Source organism: Colletotrichum fioriniae, assembly GCF_027942845.1.
Source record: "Colletotrichum fioriniae strain IMI 355084 chromosome Unknown scaffold_11, whole genome shotgun sequence".
NCBI classification, from domain to species: domain Eukaryota; kingdom Fungi; phylum Ascomycota; class Sordariomycetes; order Glomerellales; family Glomerellaceae; genus Colletotrichum; species Colletotrichum fioriniae.
In genome coordinates, this window is record NW_027076847.1 from 1,681,651 (window position 1) to 1,705,362 (window position 23,712).

At 54.2% G+C, this 23,712-nt stretch overlaps 9 protein-coding genes and 1 non-coding gene across 10 annotated transcripts; 6 read left to right on the plus strand and 4 right to left on the minus strand.

Annotated features, from left to right (window-relative positions):
• Positions 1-110: 110 nt before the first annotated feature.
• Positions 111-1,298, plus strand: N0V96_009095 (uncharacterized protein; the record flags this gene model as incomplete). Its single annotated transcript, XM_065758542.1, has 2 exons — positions 111-350; positions 936-1,298. 2 exons carry the CDS (start codon positions 111-113, stop codon positions 1,296-1,298), a joined length of 603 nt encoding a protein of 200 aa, XP_065612935.1.
• A 2,053-nt stretch (positions 1,299-3,351) lies between these two features.
• Positions 3,352-4,872, minus strand: N0V96_009096 (uncharacterized protein; the record flags this gene model as incomplete). The annotated part of the gene is made up of 3 exons (XM_053189035.1): positions 3,352-3,728; positions 3,785-4,520; positions 4,582-4,872. 3 exons carry the CDS (start codon positions 4,870-4,872, stop codon positions 3,352-3,354), a joined length of 1,404 nt encoding a protein of 467 aa, XP_053053801.1.
• A 4,100-nt stretch (positions 4,873-8,972) lies between these two features.
• N0V96_009097 (uncharacterized protein) lies at positions 8,973-10,055 on the plus strand (the record flags this gene model as incomplete). The annotated part of the gene is made up of 2 exons (XM_053189036.2): positions 8,973-9,387; positions 9,508-10,055. 2 exons carry the CDS (start codon positions 8,973-8,975, stop codon positions 10,053-10,055), a joined length of 963 nt encoding a protein of 320 aa, XP_053053802.2.
• A 1,084-nt stretch (positions 10,056-11,139) lies between these two features.
• Positions 11,140-12,837, minus strand: N0V96_009098 (uncharacterized protein; the record flags this gene model as incomplete). Its single annotated transcript, XM_053189037.2, has 1 exon — positions 11,140-12,837. The coding sequence occupies one exon, from the start codon at positions 12,835-12,837 to the stop codon at positions 11,140-11,142; it is 1,698 nt and encodes a 565-aa protein (XP_053053803.2).
• Positions 12,838-13,617: 780 nt separating this feature from the next.
• On the plus strand, positions 13,618-15,486 carry N0V96_009099 (uncharacterized protein; the record flags this gene model as incomplete). Its single annotated transcript, XM_053189038.2, has 1 exon — positions 13,618-15,486. The coding sequence occupies one exon, from the start codon at positions 13,618-13,620 to the stop codon at positions 15,484-15,486; it is 1,869 nt and encodes a 622-aa protein (XP_053053804.2).
• A 355-nt stretch (positions 15,487-15,841) lies between these two features.
• On the plus strand, positions 15,842-16,922 carry N0V96_009100 (uncharacterized protein; the record flags this gene model as incomplete). Its single annotated transcript, XM_053189039.2, has 3 exons — positions 15,842-15,970; positions 16,073-16,364; positions 16,417-16,922. The coding sequence occupies 3 exons, from the start codon at positions 15,842-15,844 to the stop codon at positions 16,920-16,922; spliced, it is 927 nt and encodes a 308-aa protein (XP_053053805.2).
• A 581-nt stretch (positions 16,923-17,503) lies between these two features.
• On the minus strand, positions 17,504-17,584 carry N0V96_009101. The gene has a single exon. It is a non-coding gene; the product is annotated as a tRNA-Gly (tRNA).
• Positions 17,585-17,671: 87 nt separating this feature from the next.
• On the minus strand, positions 17,672-18,469 carry N0V96_009102 (uncharacterized protein; the record flags this gene model as incomplete). Its single annotated transcript, XM_053189040.2, has 2 exons — positions 17,672-18,135; positions 18,211-18,469. The coding sequence occupies 2 exons, from the start codon at positions 18,467-18,469 to the stop codon at positions 17,672-17,674; spliced, it is 723 nt and encodes a 240-aa protein (XP_053053806.2).
• Positions 18,470-19,486: 1,017 nt separating this feature from the next.
• N0V96_009103 (uncharacterized protein) lies at positions 19,487-20,323 on the plus strand (the record flags this gene model as incomplete). Its single annotated transcript, XM_053189041.2, has 1 exon — positions 19,487-20,323. One exon carries the CDS (start codon positions 19,487-19,489, stop codon positions 20,321-20,323), a length of 837 nt encoding a protein of 278 aa, XP_053053807.2.
• Positions 20,324-21,309: 986 nt separating this feature from the next.
• N0V96_009104 (uncharacterized protein) lies at positions 21,310-23,359 on the plus strand (the record flags this gene model as incomplete). Its single annotated transcript, XM_053189042.2, has 7 exons — positions 21,310-21,486; positions 21,537-21,618; positions 21,671-22,003; positions 22,056-22,223; positions 22,281-22,522; positions 22,572-22,658; positions 22,709-23,359. 7 exons carry the CDS (start codon positions 21,310-21,312, stop codon positions 23,357-23,359), a joined length of 1,740 nt encoding a protein of 579 aa, XP_053053808.2.
• Between the last annotated feature and the right edge of the window lie 353 nt (positions 23,360-23,712).

Consider the following 23,712-nt stretch of genomic DNA (forward strand, 5'->3'; position numbering starts at 1 on the left):
CACCGTCTCTCATACCGGCGTTGGAGTCTCCGTGTCTGCCAAAGAACCCCGGCCAGCTTTCCGCGGTGTGGTACGGTGGACACGGCGACTCGAACGCCAGGATCTCCTACATGAGAGGGCCGAATGGCGAAACGGAACCTGCCATTTCCATCATCATGGTCGACAAGTATGGCGAGATCGAGATTGACCGCGGCGACGACATTGTGTGCTGCGGAACCAATTCACTGGATAATACATCGAAGAACACTCCCGCCGACGGCGAGCGGCCCGTTCGGGGCAACGCAGCCCTATTCAAGCCCCCAGAAAAGAAGACCAGACTTGTTCGAATGTGCTCCAAGAACCCTGAGCGGGTAATTCGAAATTCCGTTCGAAGGACATCCTGAACAGGGGTTGACTTTCCCTTCCGGGCGTCGATGGCATTAATCATGGCCCAGCGCCTTCCATCATCATGGCGGACAAATACAGCGAGATCGACGTCGACCGAGGTGACGATATCATATATGGTCAACGTCAATAACGCTGTATTTGTCCGCCATGATGATTTTGGGTTCGGCCGGTCCTGGCTTGCTCGAATACCACCACCGTCAACATGCGCGCTTCCATTGTTCGAAGAGCTATGCTTAGCCCAGCTTCCGAGCGAGGCTTTTGGCCCAAGATACGCCATCAAGAGGAGGCTGGAGGCCGTCATGACGTTTCCGCCGAAGGGACGCTACGGAAAGCAATATCGCTTCTTCACTTCGCCCGTAAGGGATATTTCAGCTCACTTTCTTTTCTCAAACGCCTCAACACTGAAAATCCCATCCGCCCGCGCTCCAATTAGTGCTCGAATGCGGAAATGTTTTTTGCTCGAATGCTTGACAGCAGCATCGGTCCGACAACAACGCTCCTGACAGCAACATGAACGCCCAGGGTTACGGCATTCAGACGATTTGCAGAACGGCAACGACCAGGTTGGCGATGATTATCTTGAAGATCCTCTCGCTGACCTTGGAGATCCTGGCTTATTTGCTTCCACGGGCCCCGAAGAGAACATCGACTTCCACACGAGTTTCGAGGGGATGCTTCTGATTAGCCAGGGCTTAGGCCCGATGGCACTTCCGGAAATCGGACAGGCTGACAACTTCAGCAATGATTCTGGTTTTCAAGGCGGAATTACAAACGCTGCTTCTCCTCTCACTCATGGACCCGCCACTGGCGACACCGCCATGGAGGTATTTTACACTGTCAAGGGCAGCAGCAGCAGTCCAACAGAAACGCTCCTGGCAGTCACGCCCCTGGACAAGACATGGCGAACATGAGAGAGATCACGAACAACTACGTTCTCGCGGCTGACAATGAGGACATTTCTCGCACACGCCCAAGTCACTGACACTCTTACAACATTGTCCATCACGCTCAACAAGCCCACCCCGGGCCTATTACCGCTCGCGGTTATTTCGAATCAACGACATCGAAATCAATCCCTGGATACAATGCTAGCTGCGACTAGCCCCCGCGTCTTTCGCAAGGCGATTCTTGGGGAGTGTTTGGGTTCTCACAGAACCCCTTGGTTCAATAATCCTGCTCGAAAGCCTGCTTCAAGGCAATTTTTCAACTTTGCTTCCAACAACCCCCGCAGGCGGGGGGTATTTCACGGCGCTGGACGCTTTGTTTTTTTCCGACTTCGAATGCTGGCGGTATCACTGCTCGAATAAGTCGAATAGGAGTGCTGGAAGCCTCCAACTGCCACTGGGGGAGCATCCCGGATTGTGTCGGGCGTTCGCATGGTCGCCCAGAAGGGGATGCTTCTTCGGTATACTCGTCCATGCATTGGGGAGGGGCAAGGAATTCCCGAGGGCATCACGGGTGCTGTGTGGGAGGGATATGCTCGAAAAGATTGCTCGAATGGAAGACGAGCGCTGGAACGTTTCTTATCAGGCCTCAAGATTAAGCACATCAGAATCCTCCCGATCGACTCTTGATCCTTTAGGAGTGTTCAGGGCACTCCCGAGGGCGTCAAGGGTGCCGTCTGGGAGACCTGATAATTTCGACTTCGAAACATTGCTCGAAAAATTGTTCGAATGAATGGGGGGCGCCGGACACCTCTCGCGAGGTTTGAAGATTGGGCATCTTCAAGACCTTCTGTTCCTTCTGTGCAATCATCTCGCACAGAAGGAGATGTTGCCCCAGTCGACTGAGCGCATCGTTGAGGTCCAAGGCACCCCCGAGGGCATCAAGGGAGCCATTTGGGAGATTTGCAAGTGTCTCGTAGACGATTGGCAGAGAGGCACTGGTACAGTCCCCTACAACTTTGTCATTCGCACCCAGTCTGGTACAACAAACATGGCGACGGATTCTTACTTCTCCGACCAACGAATTCGCCGAAGCATGTGACCCAGGCAAGAGGATTCCAAGAAGCGCATCAAGATCACTCACAGAGAGTCTGCTGTTAAAGGAGGATATGGGTCGGAATGGTCTTTTGCTGAAGTCAGGCAATCATCATTCTTTGCGTCTATGTTCGAAACCATGTTTCAATGGGAGGAGCCTGTCCCAGGATGATGTCGATTATTATTTCACCACAAGTCGTCAGTCTCATCATCGACATCATCCTCGGAATACTTGAAGTCCTTTTCGTCGCTTGGACTCTGGTGGCTATCGATCAGGCCGAGGGCCGCCGCAATCCTGATGACAAGCCCGCAATGAAGTTGCGGGGGTGAGGGTGTTAACATGGACGTGGGGAGTGCTCGAATAATGGAAGATACGGTGTTGAGGGTATTGTTATGGGTGATGGTGAAGTTTCGAAGGAAAGGAGATACGGAGGCGAGGGTATCGATATGGATTTGGGAGGTGACCGAAAAATAGCAAGTACGAGGGTGAGGGCGAGGGTATCAAGGAGGCGAGGGGAAGTACTCGAGACACCAGCTAGCGTCTGAGGCAAAGCGCTCTCTCATGGCCGGTGAGCCTACTATCCAATCTTTCGAACATCAAAGAGCAGAAGATTTGGACTGCATAGCTCGGAGGAAACAGGAGTAAGCCGTGGTGGAGAGGACGATAAGAGACATTTTCTCGAGACTACAGCGCGTACCAAAAAGAATGGACAAAACACTTTTCTCAATCATCAAGTTCTCAAAGTAATGCACATTCGTGAGAAATACCCTGGCGAGGGAAATGCACACATTCAAGCCACGGACAAGATGGCCTCACTCTGTGTGTTTGCAACTCTTCATCCATCAAAAAGGTGCTTTAGGTATATTCATGCATCGTGACACTGCCTCACCGGGAATCATTCAAACTTAGGTGAACGTAGTCTACCTCACATCGTAGTTTCCAACGACTTGACTTTCCATTCCCTATTTTTATCTCTGCACCAGTCTAGAAAGACAAGAACATCGCCGCCACCAGCGCAGCAAATCCAAGACCAAGCGAAGGCGCAAAGCCACTCGCAACATCTGGCTTGGCAGTCGCGGTGGCGGTGCCAGTGACAATGGTACCAGGAGTCGTCGATGTCGGTGTAGCATCGGTTTGCTGCAGGATATAGATCTCGCCCGTGGAGTCAGAGGTCATGAACAGGCGGTTCTTGGAGTCCCACGCGAGACCGACGGGGCGGAAGCACTGGTCGGGGCAGGTGCTGAGATCCTTGTTGTACATGATGTTCTTGAGCGCGTCGGTCGAGTCGCTGCTGGCGACAGGTTCGCCCTTGGAGAAGTCGACTGTGGTGAGGGCATAACCGACGGGGTTGGGGCGGTTGACTGCGCAATATTAGTATTCTGATGGACTTGTGACCGGGTTGGTGGGAGAGACTTACAGCTGCCGCGGAAAGACATGAAGGCCTTTGAACCGTCGTTGTTGAACTTGAGGAATACGGGGGATGAGTGGGATTGGAAGGTCAGGCGGGGAGCGATGTAGTCGTTGTGGCAGCGGGTATCGTTCATAGTCGAGTTCTGCTCCATCGAGAACTGGTCGCCGACATTGAGAGAGCTGTTGAGCGGGATGCTAGTATCCCAGACGGCAAAACATCGCGGGTAACCGTAGTTGCCGGCGTCGGTATCGTTCGCAATAGTACCGAGCAAGTTAAGCTCCTCGCCGGGGTTGTTGGCATGGATATCGACGCCGTTGCGCGTGATGTCATCAATGGAGTTATCCATCGCCCAAACGTTACCCGTAGCCGGGTCCTCAGCAACAGCGACGGCATTGCGAATACCCCAGCCAAGAAGCTTGCCATCCGTGTTGAAGTCGAAGGGATTGTTGCCGGACTTGCTCAGGTCAAAGGCCTTGACCTGGGCGTGGCCGCTGGTGGCATCGAGGGCATCAATGTCAAAGTTCTCGTCGACGCCGCGGGACACGACGAGCCAGTTGCTCGAGGCCTTGGACATGACCAGGGTGCGCGTGGTCTGGTCGTTGTTGGCCATGTTGTCAATGACGACGGCGGGTTCGGCGTTGACGGTGCCGGCCTTTGCGTCGTAGGCCCAGGCGAGCACTTGGGATACGGAAGAGGCGTACAGGGTCTTGCCATCTTCTGAAAAGGCCATGCCGTGTGTGAGCTGGATGATGACATGTTAGCACTATTACCACCTCTGGGAGTACAAGGAGGTGAAATCGCACTCTTGTGTTGTTAACCAGAAGCTTGCTCTCGATCAACGATAGACATGTGCCGCCATTATCCTTGAATGAGACGCGATAAACACCAACAGCAGCATCCAGGACGAGCAGGGCACCCTCGCTGTCAACGTGAATGGTTCGAGGCTTCTTGAAGCCATTGGCGACGAGCTGTGCTTGCCAGCCAGCGGCGACCTGAGGAGCAGTGTAACTGGGGGTAATAATATCGGCGCATTGTTGCGCGAGCGCCGTGGTGGCGGCTGCTACCGCGAGCGCGGCGGTTGTGAATCCCTTCATGCTGGCGAGGTGGGGGGATAAGAAGTAATTCTGAAATCAAGCAATTCGCGGGCAACTACAACGCTTTCACCTTGAGAGTTGTCTTGCGTACATAAATAATATGCCCCTGATATGTTCAAGGTGAGGGGAAGCTCAGTGGCAAGGTGAAGAAATCAATTAGCGACCAAGTAGCTTCGGAGCAAATTGGAACATGTCCCATGAGATGGATAGCGAGGCATCTGTCGACTTTCAGGGTGGCAGACAAAAACTCCACTTAAAAAACGAGAGACAAAAGCTCTCTGGTTCGGGATAAGATGCCCCTCCATCATCCCCCCCTCCATCGCCTCCTTGTGCGGCGGCTCGCGAGTGGTTGACATGTACGCGAGCGGGCGATCCTCTGTGCCTCTTTGGGAGCTGCTCACCTGCTCTAGCGCAATCGGTGAACGGTACGGCGACTGGGCGGCGGGAAGGGTGGGCAAGTCAACCCATGAAAGCTCTTTGGGTCTTCGTTGGACGAGGGGGATCAGAGAGGGATGGCATGGCTGCTATGACGGTGGACGGATGGAACGACGCCTCACATGTGCGTGTCTGGCCATGTTGGGTTGCTTTTGCGACCAGCCGCTCTGCATGGTATTGCTGCTGAGGGATGCAGACGGCAGTTGAGGGTATCGCGAGCGTGAGGCATTGGAATTGGCTACGGGCTTACTGATTAGGTTCTTGAGATGCCACTGCACTGTGGCATGTAGTCAGAAGTATTACTTTCTATTGCTCTGACCATAGGATTTTGCTTGAAGGCAATACGCCGACCGAAGCGGAATGAGAAGTCTTGCAAGAACATCGTGAAGGACGAGGTCCGAATCCGGCGTCGAGGCATCGCTTCCCAGTCCCCACCAGCAACAGGTCGAAAAAGAGCTGTATTAGCGCAGCGGATTCAGTAAGGCGCGAAAAAAAGTTGTTCAAAAAGGCGCGCATTCTCTGGTAGCGTCGCGCCATGCTATCGGACGGCTCACGTTTGATGTGGGGGAATAAGCATGCAAGACAACCTTAGCTGCGTCTGTTCAGTGGGCACAGGAGCGGGATCCACGACCCGATGGTGGCCGAAGGAGGCAGGTCGACGGATTTCCGTCTGCTTGGAGCTGGATCCAGGCGGATCGTGGGTGTGGTGATTCTGGCAACGAGGGGCAACCCATGTGGTGGTGGCCAAGGATCGTCGTCGAGATGCTGCGATTCAAGACTTCATCATTATCGAGTTGAGAGGCATCGACGAACAAGAAGCATTCAGTTGCAAAGCCCAAGCTATCATCCGTTTACTTACCTTTCGCTGATACGTCTCTACCGAGTTTGACGGGATCGGGCATCACAGAGCGAAGAGAGAATGTGCGCCCACATGTCGCTCAAGGTGACGGATTCAGCTTCAAGCTAGCACCGCCAGCTTCAGCTTCACCGCTGCTAGCATGGCATGTCTGGGATGACACATGTTGGTTCCTGAACGGCGTCTTGGCTGGACTCTGGTAGCGCCCACAGATACGGGTTGTGCTGCATTTTGGATTCTCGCCAACGGGAATAGACCGAAGTCATGATCTTTCTTTGGTTGATAGAAAGAAAGGCCGCAATGCAAGCAAGAAATCCTCCGCTCCCATGGAGTCCCATTTCCGTAGGGCGAGTCCACTCTCCGGCCCTCTCCTCGGCGCATCTCGTCCCTCTACTGTGTACAGAGCACAGATCGATCATCACATACTTTATCGTTACACTTACCACACGGCATATCGGCTCTGTTAACCATTCATGAGTCTTGGCGAAAGTACGAGAGGAGCCAAGACCTTGGTGGTGTCTGAACTCGTCCTTTGCTTTGCCCTTCCTCTCTGCCCTGAGGCCCATTGACCAACCACCTCTCTGTGCGAGCTCACGCTTCGCAATCGCAACCATCCTGCCATCCCACCACTTCGGACAAATATTTCTTACACTCCATCTTTTGAGTCTTGACACAAGCAAATCGAAGCCAAGAGCGTTGAGGCGTCTGAGCTAGACCATTCCCGTGTTACACCATGCACTGCAATCATGGTCAACTTTCAAAGACGTTGAGAGCATGTCCAGCCGACATTTCTTTCGAATTTCTATTATCCAGTAGGTAGGCAAGCTGAAGAATAGTGGATGAAACTTCGCACATATTGCTTCGCCTGCAGACCAACATCGTATCTCGTCACTCTGCGAAAAGAGGAATACGGGGTTGATCCCATTTCTCGCATCCCGAGGATGGCGATGGAGGCTACCCATACGGCAACGGCACAGATAAAAACAGTACCACCCTCCTGTCACGCAAAGAAACTGCTTGGCACCCATCAGACTTTGCTGCTGAGTGGTGGCTGCAGGGCAGGGCTTGCAAAGTTGCTGCCAACCCCGCACTAATTACTGTCTGATGGTACCGGTAATAGGCTCATTGCCCATCCCATGGCCCATGGCCCGTATCGAGGCTGTTCCCTGTCTTCTCCGAGTCGTATCGCCCCTCTTCTCGACGAGAATCCCAAGTCCACCTCGCCTTGGCTCTCGCAGCTGTCGCTTCAGAAAGTTCAGCCCAGCCATCAAACCATCTCCTCCCTATGAAAGCGAAACGGAAGACACACCGGCCCTACCTACACTACTGTGCAGTACAGGCGTTGCAAGTGGTGTTCGTCTGCTTTACCTAAGCTAAAACAGAGCTGTCTCCAGTTTGGCCTGTCAAACGTCAAGTTTGGGACCCTTCAAGAGGAGACCAGATGAGACGGCGTTCTTGTTCAAGTCTTTGGGGGTTGCCAGTCACCACACCGTAAGTTTGTGATACGCAAATGTCAAGACGCACCGGCAAACTTAACAGAGGAACACTACGGCACTCCGGCACCGTGAATAGCGGCGTGGCATACAGATAGAGTGAGTGCCTACATGTTAATTACCAAACACACAAAACCGTGGCACGCCGTGAGACATGCGCCCAGAGCACGCCAACACTTGCTCGACAGGGGCGTTCCGGGTTCGAACCATTGATTCTGGAGCTTGCCGAGACACCAACGTGCTGAACTGATGGTCGACTCCGTCCAAGCTCCATCTTCCAAGACCACGGTGCCCATCTGTCTGCGCCCTTCACCCTATCACCAACCTCCTTGGCGTTCTCCGCCCATTATCGACTGGTTGCCACGCTGCCGTGCCATGCCCGCGATTGTCTCTTGCCAAGCATGCGTTCCTCACGCCCAGCATCCTCCTCATTGGGTGCCGGTTGACCATGAGAGCGCTGGACGGCTGGTCTCCTCGCCAAAATGGCCTTGAGGGAGCGGGACATGCGGAGCACAAGAAGAAAGGCCATTCCACCTTTGGATTTCACCCCATTCTCTTCTTCCCACTTGTTGCTAACTTGTGCTTGACTGGCCCGACTCTCGAGTCTTCTTCTTCCATTGAAGCCTTCAAGTTTCCTAGCGCCATCTTGCTGAGCTCTCCCCTTCGGATCTGCTCTACTCTTCAGCCACCCAACACACACACAAAGTGGTGCGCTACGCTAGCTCAACTGGCGCAACCAGCCCTGGACTTTGGCGACTCGGCTCGAACTCGAGAATCGCGAACGAATACGGATACGTTTGCGTGCTTACTTACTGCCGCCTGCGTCCGCTACCGCTACCGCTGTTCTGCTCCCAACACCCGATGCCCCTCCATTCCATGTTCATATGACGCGTTGCGAGACCCCAAGCCGGCAAACATCCGCTTCTTCTGGGTCCTTTTTTTGCCCTTTCTTTCCTTGTGGATTCCCCTTGCTCAGCGGTGCCGCTTAATATTTGATACCCAGCAAGGTACGGCACGCTGAGCTATAGAGGACCGGATCGAAGTGGTCCATCACCAGCCGATCTCTGCTTTCTCTTACGATCCATGTCGATCTGTTGTTCCTAGAGACGCAGCTCATTGTAACCTGGTTTCTCCCGAGATATTGTTCCCTCTCTTCCATCCTGGGATTTCTCATCATATTGGAACGAATAAAGGTGGACTCGACTTAGGAATACGGGCGAGGACTTTTCTACATGCGCTTTCACCGACTGCGTCTGTGCTCCCCCGACATTTGAAGCTTCGCACAGCATCGAGGGATCCTTTGAGGCTTCGAGACCATGTTCACAAATACACAACGACTGCTGTCGGCCTTCGCGGCGACGGCCCTCCTCTTCGCAACATCATCATCAGCCGCGGCCGTCCAACCCCGGCAAGGTCCAGGCCCGGTCAACGACTGGATCTCCGTTGATTCAAATGGCAATGCCCGAACCATCTCACCATCAGTCGTCACTAGCAATGGCGCACGCACAACAATCAGCCCGCCCCCGTACTCATTAACAGGCTCCGTCTACACCGTCACGGCCACCACCGGTGGGCTCACGACCAGCACAGGCGTACCGCCGCCGCCGCAAGCAAGCAATACCCAGGGATTTGGAGGAGTTTTCGCCGTGTGCAACAACAGGGTCGGTCAGGATGGTCCGTTTTGTCAACCTCGACGGGGTAGCACTCTGCACGTGGAGTCGACGTACTACAGTAAGCTTAAATTCATCCCGCCCCGTCCACGTCTGAATCGCGGGACGGCCTCTAGTTCCTCAAACCCCGATTTGCTAACGATATGCTTAAAAGTCACTTGGGATACAACATTCTTCGCAGACCCTGCTACGCCTATTGGCATCGTCGGCTTCGACGTAGATAACGGCATCACCGACAACGCACCCGCATTCTCCGTAACAAATCTCAGTGGCGGCGATGGCTGGGTTCCTTGGACCCCTCACCTTACCGACCTCGAAAGCAAGACCTCCAACAACATGACCATCATCCTCATGTACAACGACCCCGACACCGGCGAAGAGAAGAACGTCACGGGTCCCGTATTCACGTTGAGGATGGCAATGGACATCGACGCACCCAACTCGAGACCGAACCTCCTCGCCATCTTATTACCCGTCATTCTCATCTCGCTCGCCATCGCCGCCTTCATGGCATGGTTGTACATCAGGCGCCGCCGCCGTCACGCGGCCGTTGCTGCCGCGGTGGAACGCCAAAACGCGGCGCATCCCACGGGACAACCGCGGAGCATGCACGGGCAGAAGGGCAGCGCGGATATCCAGCTCGAGCCGACGAGTCCGCCGCCGGGCTCTGCGCCGGGGAGAAATGTGTTTCAGGAAGAGGTCCGTAGACAGGAGCGGGAGAGGGCGTAACGAATGAGTGATACGAAACGGGCACTGGAAACGGGTAATGACATGAATCTTGTCTAACGGAGATCCGTTGAGACTTGATGGTATAGAGAGGGGTACTTCGTTTGGTAACGACTTTCCAGCGATTTCCTCACCTCAGAATGAAGGCACAGGATCTATGATTATATATATACCATGAATGAAGAGACAGATGGCATGTTGCCATGGCTCAACTTTGGCCACTTCCAATTTCCTGGTTATAATGCGATGCTGATTCTATCAGATGCGGTGTGTTCGGTTTGATCAGACAAACCCAGCGTGCACTTGATGACAGGTCACTAGAGCCAACCTCTTGACTGCTCCGCTACAGTCGCTTACACCGGTATAGAGAGAATGGCTCCGTTTGAAGCTACTGCCCGGGTTCAAAGAGAAACGTCAGCACGTTCTAGTGCGATGTCCACTGTTGGCCGAAGGCAAATTTGGCAATAGGTATCCTTAGAGCTCCGACTTCATGGTTATCAATCTACTGCGGTGGGCTACCGGCCGCCTCGGACCCGCGGATGGCCGCGGAGAGCCGTTCACTGCGTGGGCACTATAGGGGCCCAGATGAATCTGCCATCTCTCGCAATATTTTGTTGTTTACCTCGGCTCCCGCGATTCTGATTTTCGAGGGACGATTTGACCCGTCAAGTAGGAATGACTACGGCCCAAGTGGATCGTGATCTTACGATCGGATGTCAACGACAATCACAGGGCGTGTTGCAGGGCGAGCGACTGGCAGTACCTTTGAAGCAGCCTAGGCTGGTCTCGAACTTGGCCTCCAAGACTTGTTCTGCTTTTCTAGTCGCACAATAAGGCAAGTCCATGATAGGCTTCCCGCATGGACAGGTGAATAGCACTAGTAATGGGTCATCAGCAAGTTGCTAGACTTCTCATGGATTCGACATCAACCGCTTCTTACAGCATACACTAGTTCTATGAAGACTGAGGTGCCGAGAGCAAGGCCGCAAACACTCTTTGGGTATAGTGAGTGGCATCAGCCCTCCAGGAATAGGCACGATGACTTGACGCTGTCCAGAACGAAGCCATATTCAGATCAAGATCAACTTCAGAGCTTAGCGACGAGCTTCTTGCCACCATCCAAGGAACACAACCCCTCAGTCATCAGCACCAAATCCCTCCTCAAAATCTTCCCTGTGGGGTTTCTCGGGAGTTTATCAACAACCCAAACACCGCCTCTGAGCTTCTTGTACCCACTAACTTGCTCATCTACAGCCTTCTGGATTTTCCTGAGAGCTCCAATGATCTCTCCACGTTCCTTCATCTTGTTCCTATCGTCTTCCTTCAGTACGACCCATGCGGCGGGGACCTCCGTCAGCTGGCTCTCGTCCCAGAGAGCCCCGACGCCAGATTCCCTCACAAGGGGATGAGAGTTGAGAATCTGCTCGAGTTCCGTCGGGCTCACCTGAAAGCCCTTGTACTTGATCAACTCCTTTGTGCGCCCGACAATAGACAGCCGTCCCTGCTCGTCTATACGGCACACGTCTCCGGTATTGTACCACCCCTCGACTGGAAATGCTTCTCTGTTCGCGCTTGGGTTGAACGCGTAGCCCCGCGTGATATTCGGGCCTCTGAGCCATAGCTCTCCAGGGCCGCCTAGTGGTGCGTCTTCAGTCGTTCCCTCCTTTTGAAGGGCGGCCTCGATACCAGGCAAAAGTTTCCCGGTACAGCCATCAGGAACGACTTCGTCAAACCCCTGGTAAGCCACATACCCCGCCGCCTCCGTCATCCCGTACGCCTGAATCAGCCTCCACGGCGCCCGGCTAAGCAATCTCGAGAGCTGCGCCGGCTTCAGCAGTGCGCCGCCGATGTTGATAACCTGCGCCTTGGAGAAATCGTACCGCTCTGTTACATCCGAGTTTGCCAGGCCCAGTACCACGCTCGGAACGCCTTGAAACATCGTAGCTTGCGTAGAGCCCACGAGCCTGCCGAACTCCTCGATGCTATACTGTGGCATCGCGTGATGGAACATGCCGGTATACGGACCGAGGAAGAGGGGAGCTGTGGTCATGGCGATGTGAGCCCAGGGTGTAAATGCGACGATCCTGCAGGCCGAGTTGAACATTTGGCGTTTGTGGTCTAGGGCGACGAGTTGCATGACATTGGCGACGAAGTTGTAGTGCGTCAGTTCGACGCCTTTTGGTTTGCCTGTTGTTCCGGATGAAAGGTGTATTGAGGCCAGTCGATTCGAGGTGTCTGGCCAGTGTGGTATGGTGAGTTGACTTGATGCCATGAAGTCATCTGGAATGTGTCTCGCCCGCTTGCTTCGTTTCACGATAGAGAGTATTGGTGGCGATGCCCAGAGAGCACCATCCTGATGAAGCTCTCTCGCCGCCACATCCACGGCCTCCTGGATGACGGTCTCTAATATTGAACCATACGCGACGATAAAGTGAGGTCTTGAGACGGCAATGCCATGGCCAATCTCAGATGCTTTGAGAGCATGGTTGATGGGGCACACAACACCGCCTGTCCAGAGGATGGCATGAAAGACCTCGAGAAATTCGACACAATTCGGTACCACAATAACCCACCGGGCTTGATCCGGTGGATTCAGCTTTTCCGTAAGCCCCTTTGCAATCCGGCCTGCGCGATCCCTCAGCTCGCCGAGGGTGATGCTCCGGTTCGTCAGACTATCGGCGGCGATGACATGGGACTCTGGTATCGGAGTTGCGCTTGTGTGAAGCAACTCGGTAAGATTTAGTTCGCGAGAAATCTCAATACTCCTAGATGTGTATATCCTCATCGTCGTGATGGTCGGTGCATTCCCTCTTTTGAGTTTTGTTCTCAAACACACTGTCGGATGAACGAGCTCTTGACAATGACATGAACAACCACAAGATCCCAGGATGAAAGAAACAGTCGCAGAGTCGTATTCTTGATCAGTGTCAGGAACAGCCGGCTCGAGATTATCCGACGACAACGAGGAAGAGCCTCAATATGTTTGAGCCGCTAATGCCGTTGAATGAACAACCGCGCTTACTCTTCGACCCTTCCTGGACGACTAGAGTTACCGCGCGGGATGAGTGAGCGGCTTCTACGGACCTTATCCGATGATTCCCTGCTTCGGATAATGAGGCAAAAGGAAGACGCGGAATAGCAGGGAACAGGTTGGCTGCTGAAAGGCAGATATGCTTTGCAGCGTCGCCTCAAGGCGGGATACAATGAGTAACCCTCCACAAGGTAGAGGAGGGGGGAAAGACCGAGACAATGATGTGCGGAGAAGAGAGCACCGCTGCATGAAACCTCTGAATCACCAAGGTCTTGGTCGCACTCGGGGAGCATCCGCAGGCGCAACTCTGACAAACAGAGTTCCTGCGGTGATCCTTGTGGGACGCTGTAGGTGAGAGGTCAAAACGTCGAGGCGGCAGCTCGAGCGGCGCCGTCGGCACGGTTCGGTGTTTTGAAGGGCGAGAGGGTCATACGATGACCTCAACGTCGAAACAACGTTTCTAGTGATGGAATGATATATCCGCGGGCCATTCGATCAAGGTTAACTCACACCAAATAACATTCATCCTGCCATATGGATCCGCATAATCCGCCTCGACGATCTATACGCATCGGCAATTGCTCCGGCGCCATCAACGACGGCATAGATCAGATATACCGCCTGGCCAAGTACGGCAATGTAGATGCCATCACGGCCGACTACCTCGCAGAGTTCAACATTGCCTGGAAGGCAATCGAGCTCCAGGCCCAACCAGAGCTGGGATACGAGCCAAACTTCCTCGAGCAACTCGCCTGGCACAACGGCGATGCAGCTCGCCTTGTCGCCGGGAAAGGCATAAGAATCGTCCACGATGGCGGAGCCCTGAACCCCCGGGGCCTCGCTGAGAAGACGCACGCGTACTTTGAGAGCCTTGGCATTCGCGACGTCAAGGTCGCCTGGGTAAGCGGCGACAACGTGACCGATGCCGTCAAACGCGGCGCGTTCGGGCGAGTCATGCATCTCGACCAGCCCGGCGTCGAGTTTGATCCGCACTCGCAGGGTGACCATCTCCTCGCGGCCAACGCCTACACTGGCATGGCGGGCATCGTGCGTGCGCTTGAGCTCGGCGCTGATATCGTCGTCTGCGGGAGGTGCACTGACGCGAGTCCTGTAATGGGACTCGCGGCATGGTGGCATGGGTGGAAGGCAACGGAGTACGATGTGCTTGCTGCGAGTCTTATGGCCGGACACTTGATCGAGTGCGGGCCGTATGTGACGGGGGGAAACTACTGCGGTCAACGCGAGGTGCCGGATCTCCATCACGCCGGGTTTCCGATTGCGGAGGTCGGAGCCGACGGCGGTGTTGTCATCACGAAGCCGGAGGGTTCCAACGGGCTGGTGTCTGTTGATACTTGTAAGGCGCAACTCCTTTATGAGATACAAGGCGTCTACTATCTCAATCCGGATGTTGTAGCCGATATTGGGAAGGCAACCCTCACACAGCTTGGTAAAGATCGCGTTCGACTATCGGGTGTGAGGGGTTTGCCGCCACCGTCTACGACCAAGCTGTCCATCTGCTTGATGGGAGGGTACCAGGCCGAGATATCAGCGTATGCGACTGGCCTAGACACAGACTTCAAATTCGAGGTGCTCAAGAGCCAGGTTCTGGACCAAATTAACCAGTCAGACTTCACGACGTTCAGCATCGAGAAGTACGGTTCATCAGTCGCAGATCCACGGTCACAAAAGCTATGTACGACGCAGTTCCGCATGTTTGCACAGTCTCGAACTAAGGCAGCGTTTGAGCAGTTCAAGAAAGCAATCTTCTACAATGGCCTACAAGGCTATTGCGGTCTTCATCTAGGTATGGACTGGAGGACTATGGAACCGAGGCCGTACGTCAGGTACTTCCCAGCACTGATACCACAGTCCCGAATTCCTCTCGTCGTGAGCTTGATTGGTGGTGAGAAACAGCATACCATCGAGGCACTCCAAAATGGCGGCACACCCCCTCGCCAGCCGGATTACGATGCCACTGTGCCGCTGTCGAAAATTCCGCTGTCTAGAACAGTGAGGAGGCCGCTGGGGGACCTCGTCTTTGCGCGTAGCGGCGACAAGGGAGGTAATGCCAACGTGGGCTTCTGGGTACGCAGCGCTTCAGCATGGCCATGGCTGCAGGCTTTCATGACAAGACGGAGGCTTATTGAGCTGCTGGGAGACGACTGGCAAGCTCGCTACGTGGTGGAAAGGTGCGAGTTCCCAGGGCTCTGGGCGATTCATTTTGTGATCAAGGGGATCTTACAGGAGGGCGTTAGCAGCAGCAGCGTGCTCGACGGATTTGCGAAAAGCCTTGGGGAGTTTCTACGTGCCAGAGTTGTTGGCCTGCCAGTTGACTTGGTCAAGGTTGAGGATGACCGCCGGCCACGCGGATTCGAAAGCCGTGCCAGATCATCAAGGTTGTAGAATCTCCAAAAGCCTCGTGTATACTTGGATTAAAGCCTCAATAAAAGGAGATCGACAACACCTTTCATCTGCTTGGGTCGTTTGCGAAAGGCTCTCACGTAGCGTGAACTTGTGATCCTCGACTGGCCGAGGACAGGCATTGCGGAGTACCTCGGCCAAGGTTCAAGCGCCAGAGAGCGCCCTTTCGGTAATGCGACAGCGTGGTTAGTCGTCTTACTTAGCGGTCTGTGTCCCCTGACATCTCACTTAGCTACTGCGGTAAAGTCTGTCATCGTCAACCTCTCTATTAGCAACTTCATTGATCTCTATGATTCCAAGTACTCAGTTCAGCTCGCTATAAAGAAGTCCAAACGCGATGGCCTCGAACGATAGACCAGTAAAGAACGCATCTGGCCGCTACGACAATGTCGATTTCCGAAAAGCGGCCGGGTACGAACATGCCCCCATCAAGTGCGCCTACAACCGCCGTGATGTTCTACTCTTTGTAAGAATCATACCTGCGCCTCCTTGTTATACCCAAGTTATGTTCTAAGAGTGCCCGTCATTATGCTGGATGAATGAAAGCGCCAGCTAAACCACATCCTAGGCCAATGCCATCGGCTGTCAGAAGGAAGAGTTACATTTCCTCTACGAGTTGCACCCCAACTTTGCCGCCTTCCCCACGTTCCCAATCAACCTTGCCTTCAAGCAGACAGACCAAGATGTCTTTGACTTCATTGCCCGCACCGTGACGGGTCACGTCCCGGGCTGTCCGCCATTCGACGCCCAGCGTTCCGTGGATGGGGAGCGAGGCATCGAAATCCTCCGCCCAATCCCCGTATCTTCAGATGGCCTTGATTTAGAGGTTCGAAGCAAAGTCATTGGAGTCTATGACAAAGGTGCGCGCACATTTTTGATGAAACCTCGAACACAATGCTAATTCGCCTATAGGCGGCGCAATGATTCTCGAAGCAGAACAGCTGCTGGTCGACAAGAAGACCAATGCGGCTTACACCAAAATGACATCCACCGCATTCGGCATAGGACAAGGCGGCTACAACGGCCCCCGGGGCCCAACAAAGCCGATCGTGAAAGCACCGGAGCGCGCCCCGGACGCGGTGCACATCATCAAGACCACCCCGGAGGCCGCCCTACTGTACCGCCTCTGCGGCGACTACAACCCACTTCACGCAGACGAGGCATTTGGGCAGCGCGCCGGGTTCCAAGGGTCTATCCTCCAAGGCCTAGGCACCTGGAACATGGCTGCTCACGGCCTGCTACAGAAGCTGGGCGGCAGCGACCCAAGTCGTTTTAAAGCGTACGGGGCTAGGTTCAAGAGCGTCGTTTATCCCGGAGATACCCTCGAGACGCGCATGTGGGTTGTCAAGAGCGGAGGCGGGGTAGACGATGTTGTCTTCGAGACGACTGTGAAGGATGATGGACGAGTCGCTCTGTAAGTCTGCTCCTCGTGGCATTCTCAGTGCCAAACCATCTGGTGGTGAGACGGAATGCTGACGATCACAAAGGTCCAATGGCTACGCCAAGATTTTGCAAGCGAAACCAAAGATGTAATCACTATGCTGCGGACGCGGAAGCCTTTCAGGGATGCAGCTGGCGGCACTCAGAGGGGATTTCTGTTTAAGAGGCAGAGTTTGCGTCGTGTATCAAAATCGTCCAAACTCGGACTCAGTCGCGAATATAGGTCTATCTGTGCTGCTGCAATACCGGTCGTCTTATGACTTTTCGAGTCAGAAGAAGTAGAAAGAGTTGTTCTTCCTGAGTCGGCAGAGTTCAAAAGTGAAGAAACCGATGACACTGGCCAACAGGTTGAGGTTAGGCTTGCCCGTGCAGACTGCGGGCTGTTGGCGCGAAGTATCCCATCGGCAAACCGGGCAATGCCAGTCAGTGTCAAGGAGCGAAAGTTTCTGTTGGAGAGACGTCGAAAATGACCTCGAAGGGGCACACTTCCATGCAGATATCTCGAGATAGCATCAAAAATGAAATTGATATACGGTATAACAGTGCAAAATGCAAAAGATGCGTCGAGGGGGAATCGAACCCCCGGCTCCCCGACGCTGCTGGATGGCAACGGAGAATTTTACCACTAAACCATCGACGCGGTTCGTTGGATGAAGTTATCGTGAGGTCTGTAGTCTCTTGTAGCAAGCTCGGGAAGCGGAGCAAATCTTTGTTGAAATCTTCCCAGCTACAGATGCGAAGGAAACCACTTGGGGTCCCTCTTCTCACGATATGCCGCCAGTCCTTCAGTCGCGTTCTTGCTCCGAAGCATCGCCTCCGCCCATAATTCCTGTCCGCGCATAGTCGCTCTGCTAACGCCAGTCTCCCATGCTTCCCGCGCTGCCAAACGCGAGATAATGACGCTGTCTGGACTCAGTGCAGCGATCCGACTAGCATAGTCGAGTGCTCTCTCAAGAAGCTTCTCTTGTGGCACAATCTCCTTGACCAATCCCCAGCTGTGTGCCTCTTCCACTGACAGTGTCCGGCCGGTGAGTATGAGGTCCATCGTCCGGTGGTTGCCAAAGAGCATCATGCAACGAGGTAATGCGCCGGCGAGGGCAGAAACGCCGCGGAGGACTTCGGGGAGACGAAATGTTGCGTTTGGTGAAGCAAAGATGACATCGGCGTTGAGAATGGCTTCGAAGCCGCCGCCTGGATACTACATTAGCTCTGTCTTGGTACATGCATCCGCGGCGATCTCGTCAAGTCCCAGTGTTGAGCACATACCGTGAGCGTGGCCGTTGCATGCGACAACGATTGGTTTCCTGCCTGTCCTATTGCTCATGCCCGCAAACTGACCCGGTGGGTAGTCAAAGGCGACATCGTTTGTCTTGATGATATCCAATCTCTGCTTCAGGTCCATGCCGGCGCAGAAGGCCTTGGTTCCGGCTCCCGTAAACACGGCGCATCGCAGCTCCGGTTCGGCATCATACCATTTCCATAATGCACCGAGTTCTATTGTCGCCTCCACGGGGAGACAATTCATGTGCTCCGGTCGGTTGATCGTAACGAGAAGGATGTATTTTCGAGGGAAGGATATTAGACTGTGCTCAACATGCGGGTAAGGATTCTCAATCCACGGAGGAACTGGTTTCTTCGTCCTTGGCGTTGCCATCTTCGTGATCGAGTGGCTCGCTCGGCTGCAAGTCTTACTTTGGGTTACTTGGTGCCGATGCGGTGGAACGCTGCGCAACCTCTAATGGTCTCGCAGCCTCCTCTTGCTGTACCGTTGAGGCTTCGATAGCTCTAGTGAACCAAAAATTAGAGTCACCTCTGCATCATCGTTCTCGCCAAGTTGATCAACAGACATTCACAATATGTCGTAGACATGCCTAGTCACGTAGTGACACCCAACTTCCCGGCCAATCCAGTGCACAGTGACCTGCCACGCGTGCCCAGTGCTCACAGACGAGAACGAGCACACCCACGCAACCCCTCCCCTAACGATCCGTTGACGGATGCTCCCTAGCGAGTCTCACAGGCAAGCCGCCTCGGCAAGCCAGGCGGGAACATCCCTGGGGCTCATCACTGCGGGGTGTCCTACGTTTTCGCTGTCACTCTTTCGCCCGTTGCAAAGACGCCAGAAACGTGTATCCTGCTGAGCACGATTGATGAGCGAGTCAAAGCCCCTGCGAAACCTGGCGCAATGGCCGTCGAGGAAGGCCAAAGCATCGGGGATGTATGCCATGCAGACTGAAGCCTTCATACCCTCCACCGATGGACGCGCCGCGGAAGACAGCCCGAGTGGGGGGTTAGGTGAATTTTGGATCTGGGATGTTTCCTTCGAGAACGGGATACCAGGATTGTCTTGTGTTCTAAGGCTTTATTTGAGCCCGTAAAGCTCAACAGCGGACGGAAGTGTACACACGAACTCTGACACAAGCAGTTGATGTCGTAATAGTATCACGAAGTGAGCAACGTGATCGCAGCTCATCACACGATCATCAAGAATTCCTCAATTGGTTCCGAACAAACTGGACCACACTATCAGAGAACGCTCAACATGATGGGGTTCAAGACAGAAACTCCGCCGCCAGCGACACCAGCTTTTCTCAGGCTCTCATATCCAGCTCCCCGCGTCTTGCTTGTACGTATGGACAGGCCAAAAGACCTCAACGCCATGTCTACAGCAGCCCAGTGGGAGATGGACTCGGTCTGGAAATGGTATGATCAAGAACCAAACCTCAGCGTCGCAATCATCACGGGCACGGGAAGGGCCTTCTCGGCGGGAGCAGATCTCAAGGAGTGGAACAACAGCATGGCAGACGACGCCGATCCAAGCCAGCGTATGGGCAACGCGCCTGCTTTCAAGCCCTTGAGCAGGAGATTGGGCAAGAAACCGGTCATCGCCGCAGTCAATGGTCTCGCCATGGGCGGTGGGTGCGAGTTCGTAGTCAACTGCGACCTCGTCGTCGCTGCCGAGGATGCGTACTTTGGGCTTCCCGAGGTCAAGAGAGGCATCGCGGCCATTGGCGGAGCTTTGCCGCGACTCATACGGACTATCGGACTTCAGAGAGCAAGCGAATTCGCGCTGACGGGGCGTAACGTCTCAGCGCAGGAGATGCAGCAATGGGGCATCGTTAACATGGTGGTGTCCAAGGAGAAGGTCGTCGAGGAGGCGGTGCGTTATGCCAAGATGATTGCAGCCAACTCCCCGGATGCCATCATATGCACTCGAGCTGGGCTGAGGCAGGGCTGGGAGACGGCATCCGTGGAGCGGGCAGTCGAGTGGACGCTAGAGAAGGAATTTGCAGAGCTGCAAAAGGGCGAGAACATCATCGAGGGCCTCAAAGCATTCTCTGGGAAGCGAGAACCCCGTTGGAAAGGTAGCAAGCTATAGAGAGAACGGGGTCTGATATCAAACATGCCGTTCCAAAGGGAGAGGCAGAAGATCCCGTCCGATGAGAAACCCGGACGAACTAGATCTGTGTGGCCCTACTTCACCAAGGCTTTTGCTCGACCACCATCTAGACTAATCAAACCCGTCGTCCGAAACCAACTGAGATCGACCAGCCAGGTTTGTCCTTCTCTGTAAGTAGTCGACATATAGACAAGCCTGCCAGGACCTGGATTGGGTGCGCTGGCAGCTTTACGTTTTTGTCAGCGTTGCAGATAGACCAGGTGATAGGAAGTGAGGGCAGCCATCACCAATCTTGCCCTTCACATCAGATTGGTGTACCATCAGTCCGGCCTCCCAAACGGGTTTCAACTATCAGTGCAGTGCCTTTCACCTACTCGACATACGAACCCGATTCAACAATTTGAGTCAGCAGCGGGCTAATGATTCGAACCACCGTCGCAGCCAGATGCGGAAATCCCAAAGTTATTGTGCTCAGGTCGTGGGGTGGTCTTCCCCGCAGGCCGGCGCAGGGAGAGGCCCCAGCTGCACTACCAGACTCCGTGAAAGAGTTTCGAAGAGGTTCGAGTCTTCCGGGGGACACCTTGGTGTGCGTATGCCGTGGGACGGTGAAGCCGCGTTGCGTGCGAAGAAGGAGGGGCGGGCGGGCAAGGAGACAGATGGACACATGCAGGTAGACAGACGGCCAGCAAGCAGGTCAGACCAAGGCTTGCATTGCATGTCTTGGGGTTCATCTCACTGCTGACTTTGACCCGTCACGCAACCCTTTTTTCGACACTACGCCGCACATATACAGTCCTCCGTCGACGTTTATAAATGGCAGGTTGGTCGAGAAAGGTTGTATAAGACTCGAGCACGGCCTCGAGCGCGCAAGATCCCGCTCGTCGAAACCCGTGTGACGCCTTTATATTCGAAATACCGACATACTGCGAGCTGGTTCCCGCATATCGATATACCGACCATCCATCATGGATATCTCCAAGAACGAGTCCTATCGCGAGTTCGATGGGGCTTCGCTGGAGAAGTACCGTGAATTCGACCGCGATACCGACCGAGACGATGCCTCTTCGATTCGTTCCGAGGCGCTCGGCGATGACCTCCCTCCCGGCTACTACTACTCCCCCCAGTTCCTCGGGGCCATGGCGGTTTGTCGAGACCTTTGCCGCGACCTGGATGTTCACTGATATCATCTTAGGGCTTTTGTCTTTCAGCAATGTCGGCATACATCTTCTTGATCCTGCCAACCAACGTACTGACATTCATCAACGCTGATATTGGTGAGTCTATCCAGGCATAGTATGATAGATGCCATTTGCTCACCCCAAACAGGTCCGAGCCCATATATCTCTTGGGTCAACATCGCCAGAACTCTCTCGCTGTCATTCACCTACACGATCCTGGGCCGCTTGTCAGACCTTTTCGGAAGACGATGGTTCTTCATCGGTGGCAATGTCGTCGCCATTGTCGGAATCGTCGTGTGTGCTGTGGCGCATAATGTCGAGACACTCATCGTTGGTGCCGCCATCTATGGCCTGGGCGAGACGGTTCAGCTGAGCTTCAATGTCGCTGTTGGCGAACTGGTTCCCAACAAGTACCGCCCTGTCGTCTTGTCTCTCATCTTCTTGACCAATGCCCCTATCTCCGCATTTGGTCCTTTCGTTGGTAAGTCGATGACGAGAGGCCCATATAAGGAGGGTTGCTCATTGAATCTCAGCCCGAAAGTTCGTCGAGAACCCCAACCTCAGCTGGAGATGGTGTTTCTACGTCAACATCATCGCCGTGGGACTTGCCATCGTTCTCTTGTACCTGTTTTACCACCCACCCACCTTTGAACTTCTCCACGACCGCAAGACCAAGCGCGACCTGCTCAAGGAACTGGACTGTAAGCCGACTCTCTTGCTTCGCCTCTCATACCCTTCACTACTGACATGATGCTCAGACCTTGGCATCTTTCTGTGGACTGCTGGCCTGACTCTTCTCCTCATGGGTGTATCTTGGGGAGGCGTCATGTTCCCTTGGGACTCCGCAGCTACCATTTCGAGCTTGGTTCTTGGTGTTGTTCTGCTGGTGGCACTCTTCTGCTGGGAAGCCTTTGCAGATCTGAAGTATCCTGCCATCCCTATCAAGTTCTTTGCCAACCGTGGTTTCATGGCACTCGTCTGCTGCGCAACGGTTGCGACAGTTAGTCTCCCCTCTCCAACAATTTGCTGTTTTGCTAACAGGTTTGCAGATGTTTTACTACTCCGCTGTTTTGTTATGGCCGCAGCAGGTTCAGGCCTTGTACACAACTGATATCACATACGGCGGTTGGCTCTCGGTAAGCAGACCTCGGGCCAAAGTCTATCGCACCCAGCTAACAGTCATCAGTCTACTGTGGCAAGTGCAACAGCACTTGGTCAAGTTTGCGCAGGAGGCATCGTGAAATGGGGAGGCAACGTCCGCTACTGGATTATCTTCGCGACCTTCTGCATGGTCGGCTTTGTCGGGGCGCTCGCATCCCTGACCCCTGAGACGCTGAACACAGGAATCGCCCTCACCATCCTCGGCCCCTTTTTCGTGGGCTTCATCGAGCTGGCATCTCTCGCTCTAGCGCCCCTATTCTGCAAACCCTCAGATATCGGCCTTGCCTCGGGTCTCCTCGCGTCCATTCGATCGGCTGGAGGTTCCATCGCCGTCGCCGTCTATACGACAATCCTATCGAACCGTCTGGCAACAGAGATCCCGGCAGCCATCCGCGAACCAGCTGTTGCTGCGGGCTTGCCTTCGAGCCAGCTCCCGGCTCTTGCCAAGGCAGTACAAGCAGGAAAGCTGGCCGCCTTCCCTGGCTTGACGAGTGCCGTGAAGGCTGCTGTGGCAAAGGTACTGCCGAATGCGTACTCAAAAGCGTTCGAGACGGTCTATCTGGCTAGTCTGGGCTTCGGAGCCATTGCCATTGTTGGGTGCTTGTTCTCGAAGGATGCACAGAAGCATCTGACGAACAAGGTGGAGAGACGTATGGGTGATGGAAAGAGGACTTGAGGGAGAATCAAGTCACTTCATGAAGGGCGAAGTGGTGGGGGGACTTATAGGTGTAAAAGTAGTCACACTTAGAGCCAGGTTGTAGAAACGTTCATCGCACGATTTGGCCTGAAGCGCTGATCACTTTGTTGCTTCAATTTCCTCCGCTCCAGTTGGCTATATTTCATGTGGCCCCCGGACCGTGACTACTACCTGAGGCCCCAAGGAGCGAAAATCTTCTGAATTCCTTTGCACCACAACGCTGCAGAACATCCTCTTCATCTACAATAATGATACCTCCTGGCCTCTACGTGATGCTGCTTCGTCAAGGTCGAATTCCATCGTACCATCCTTCCAAGCCTCATCAAGCAGCT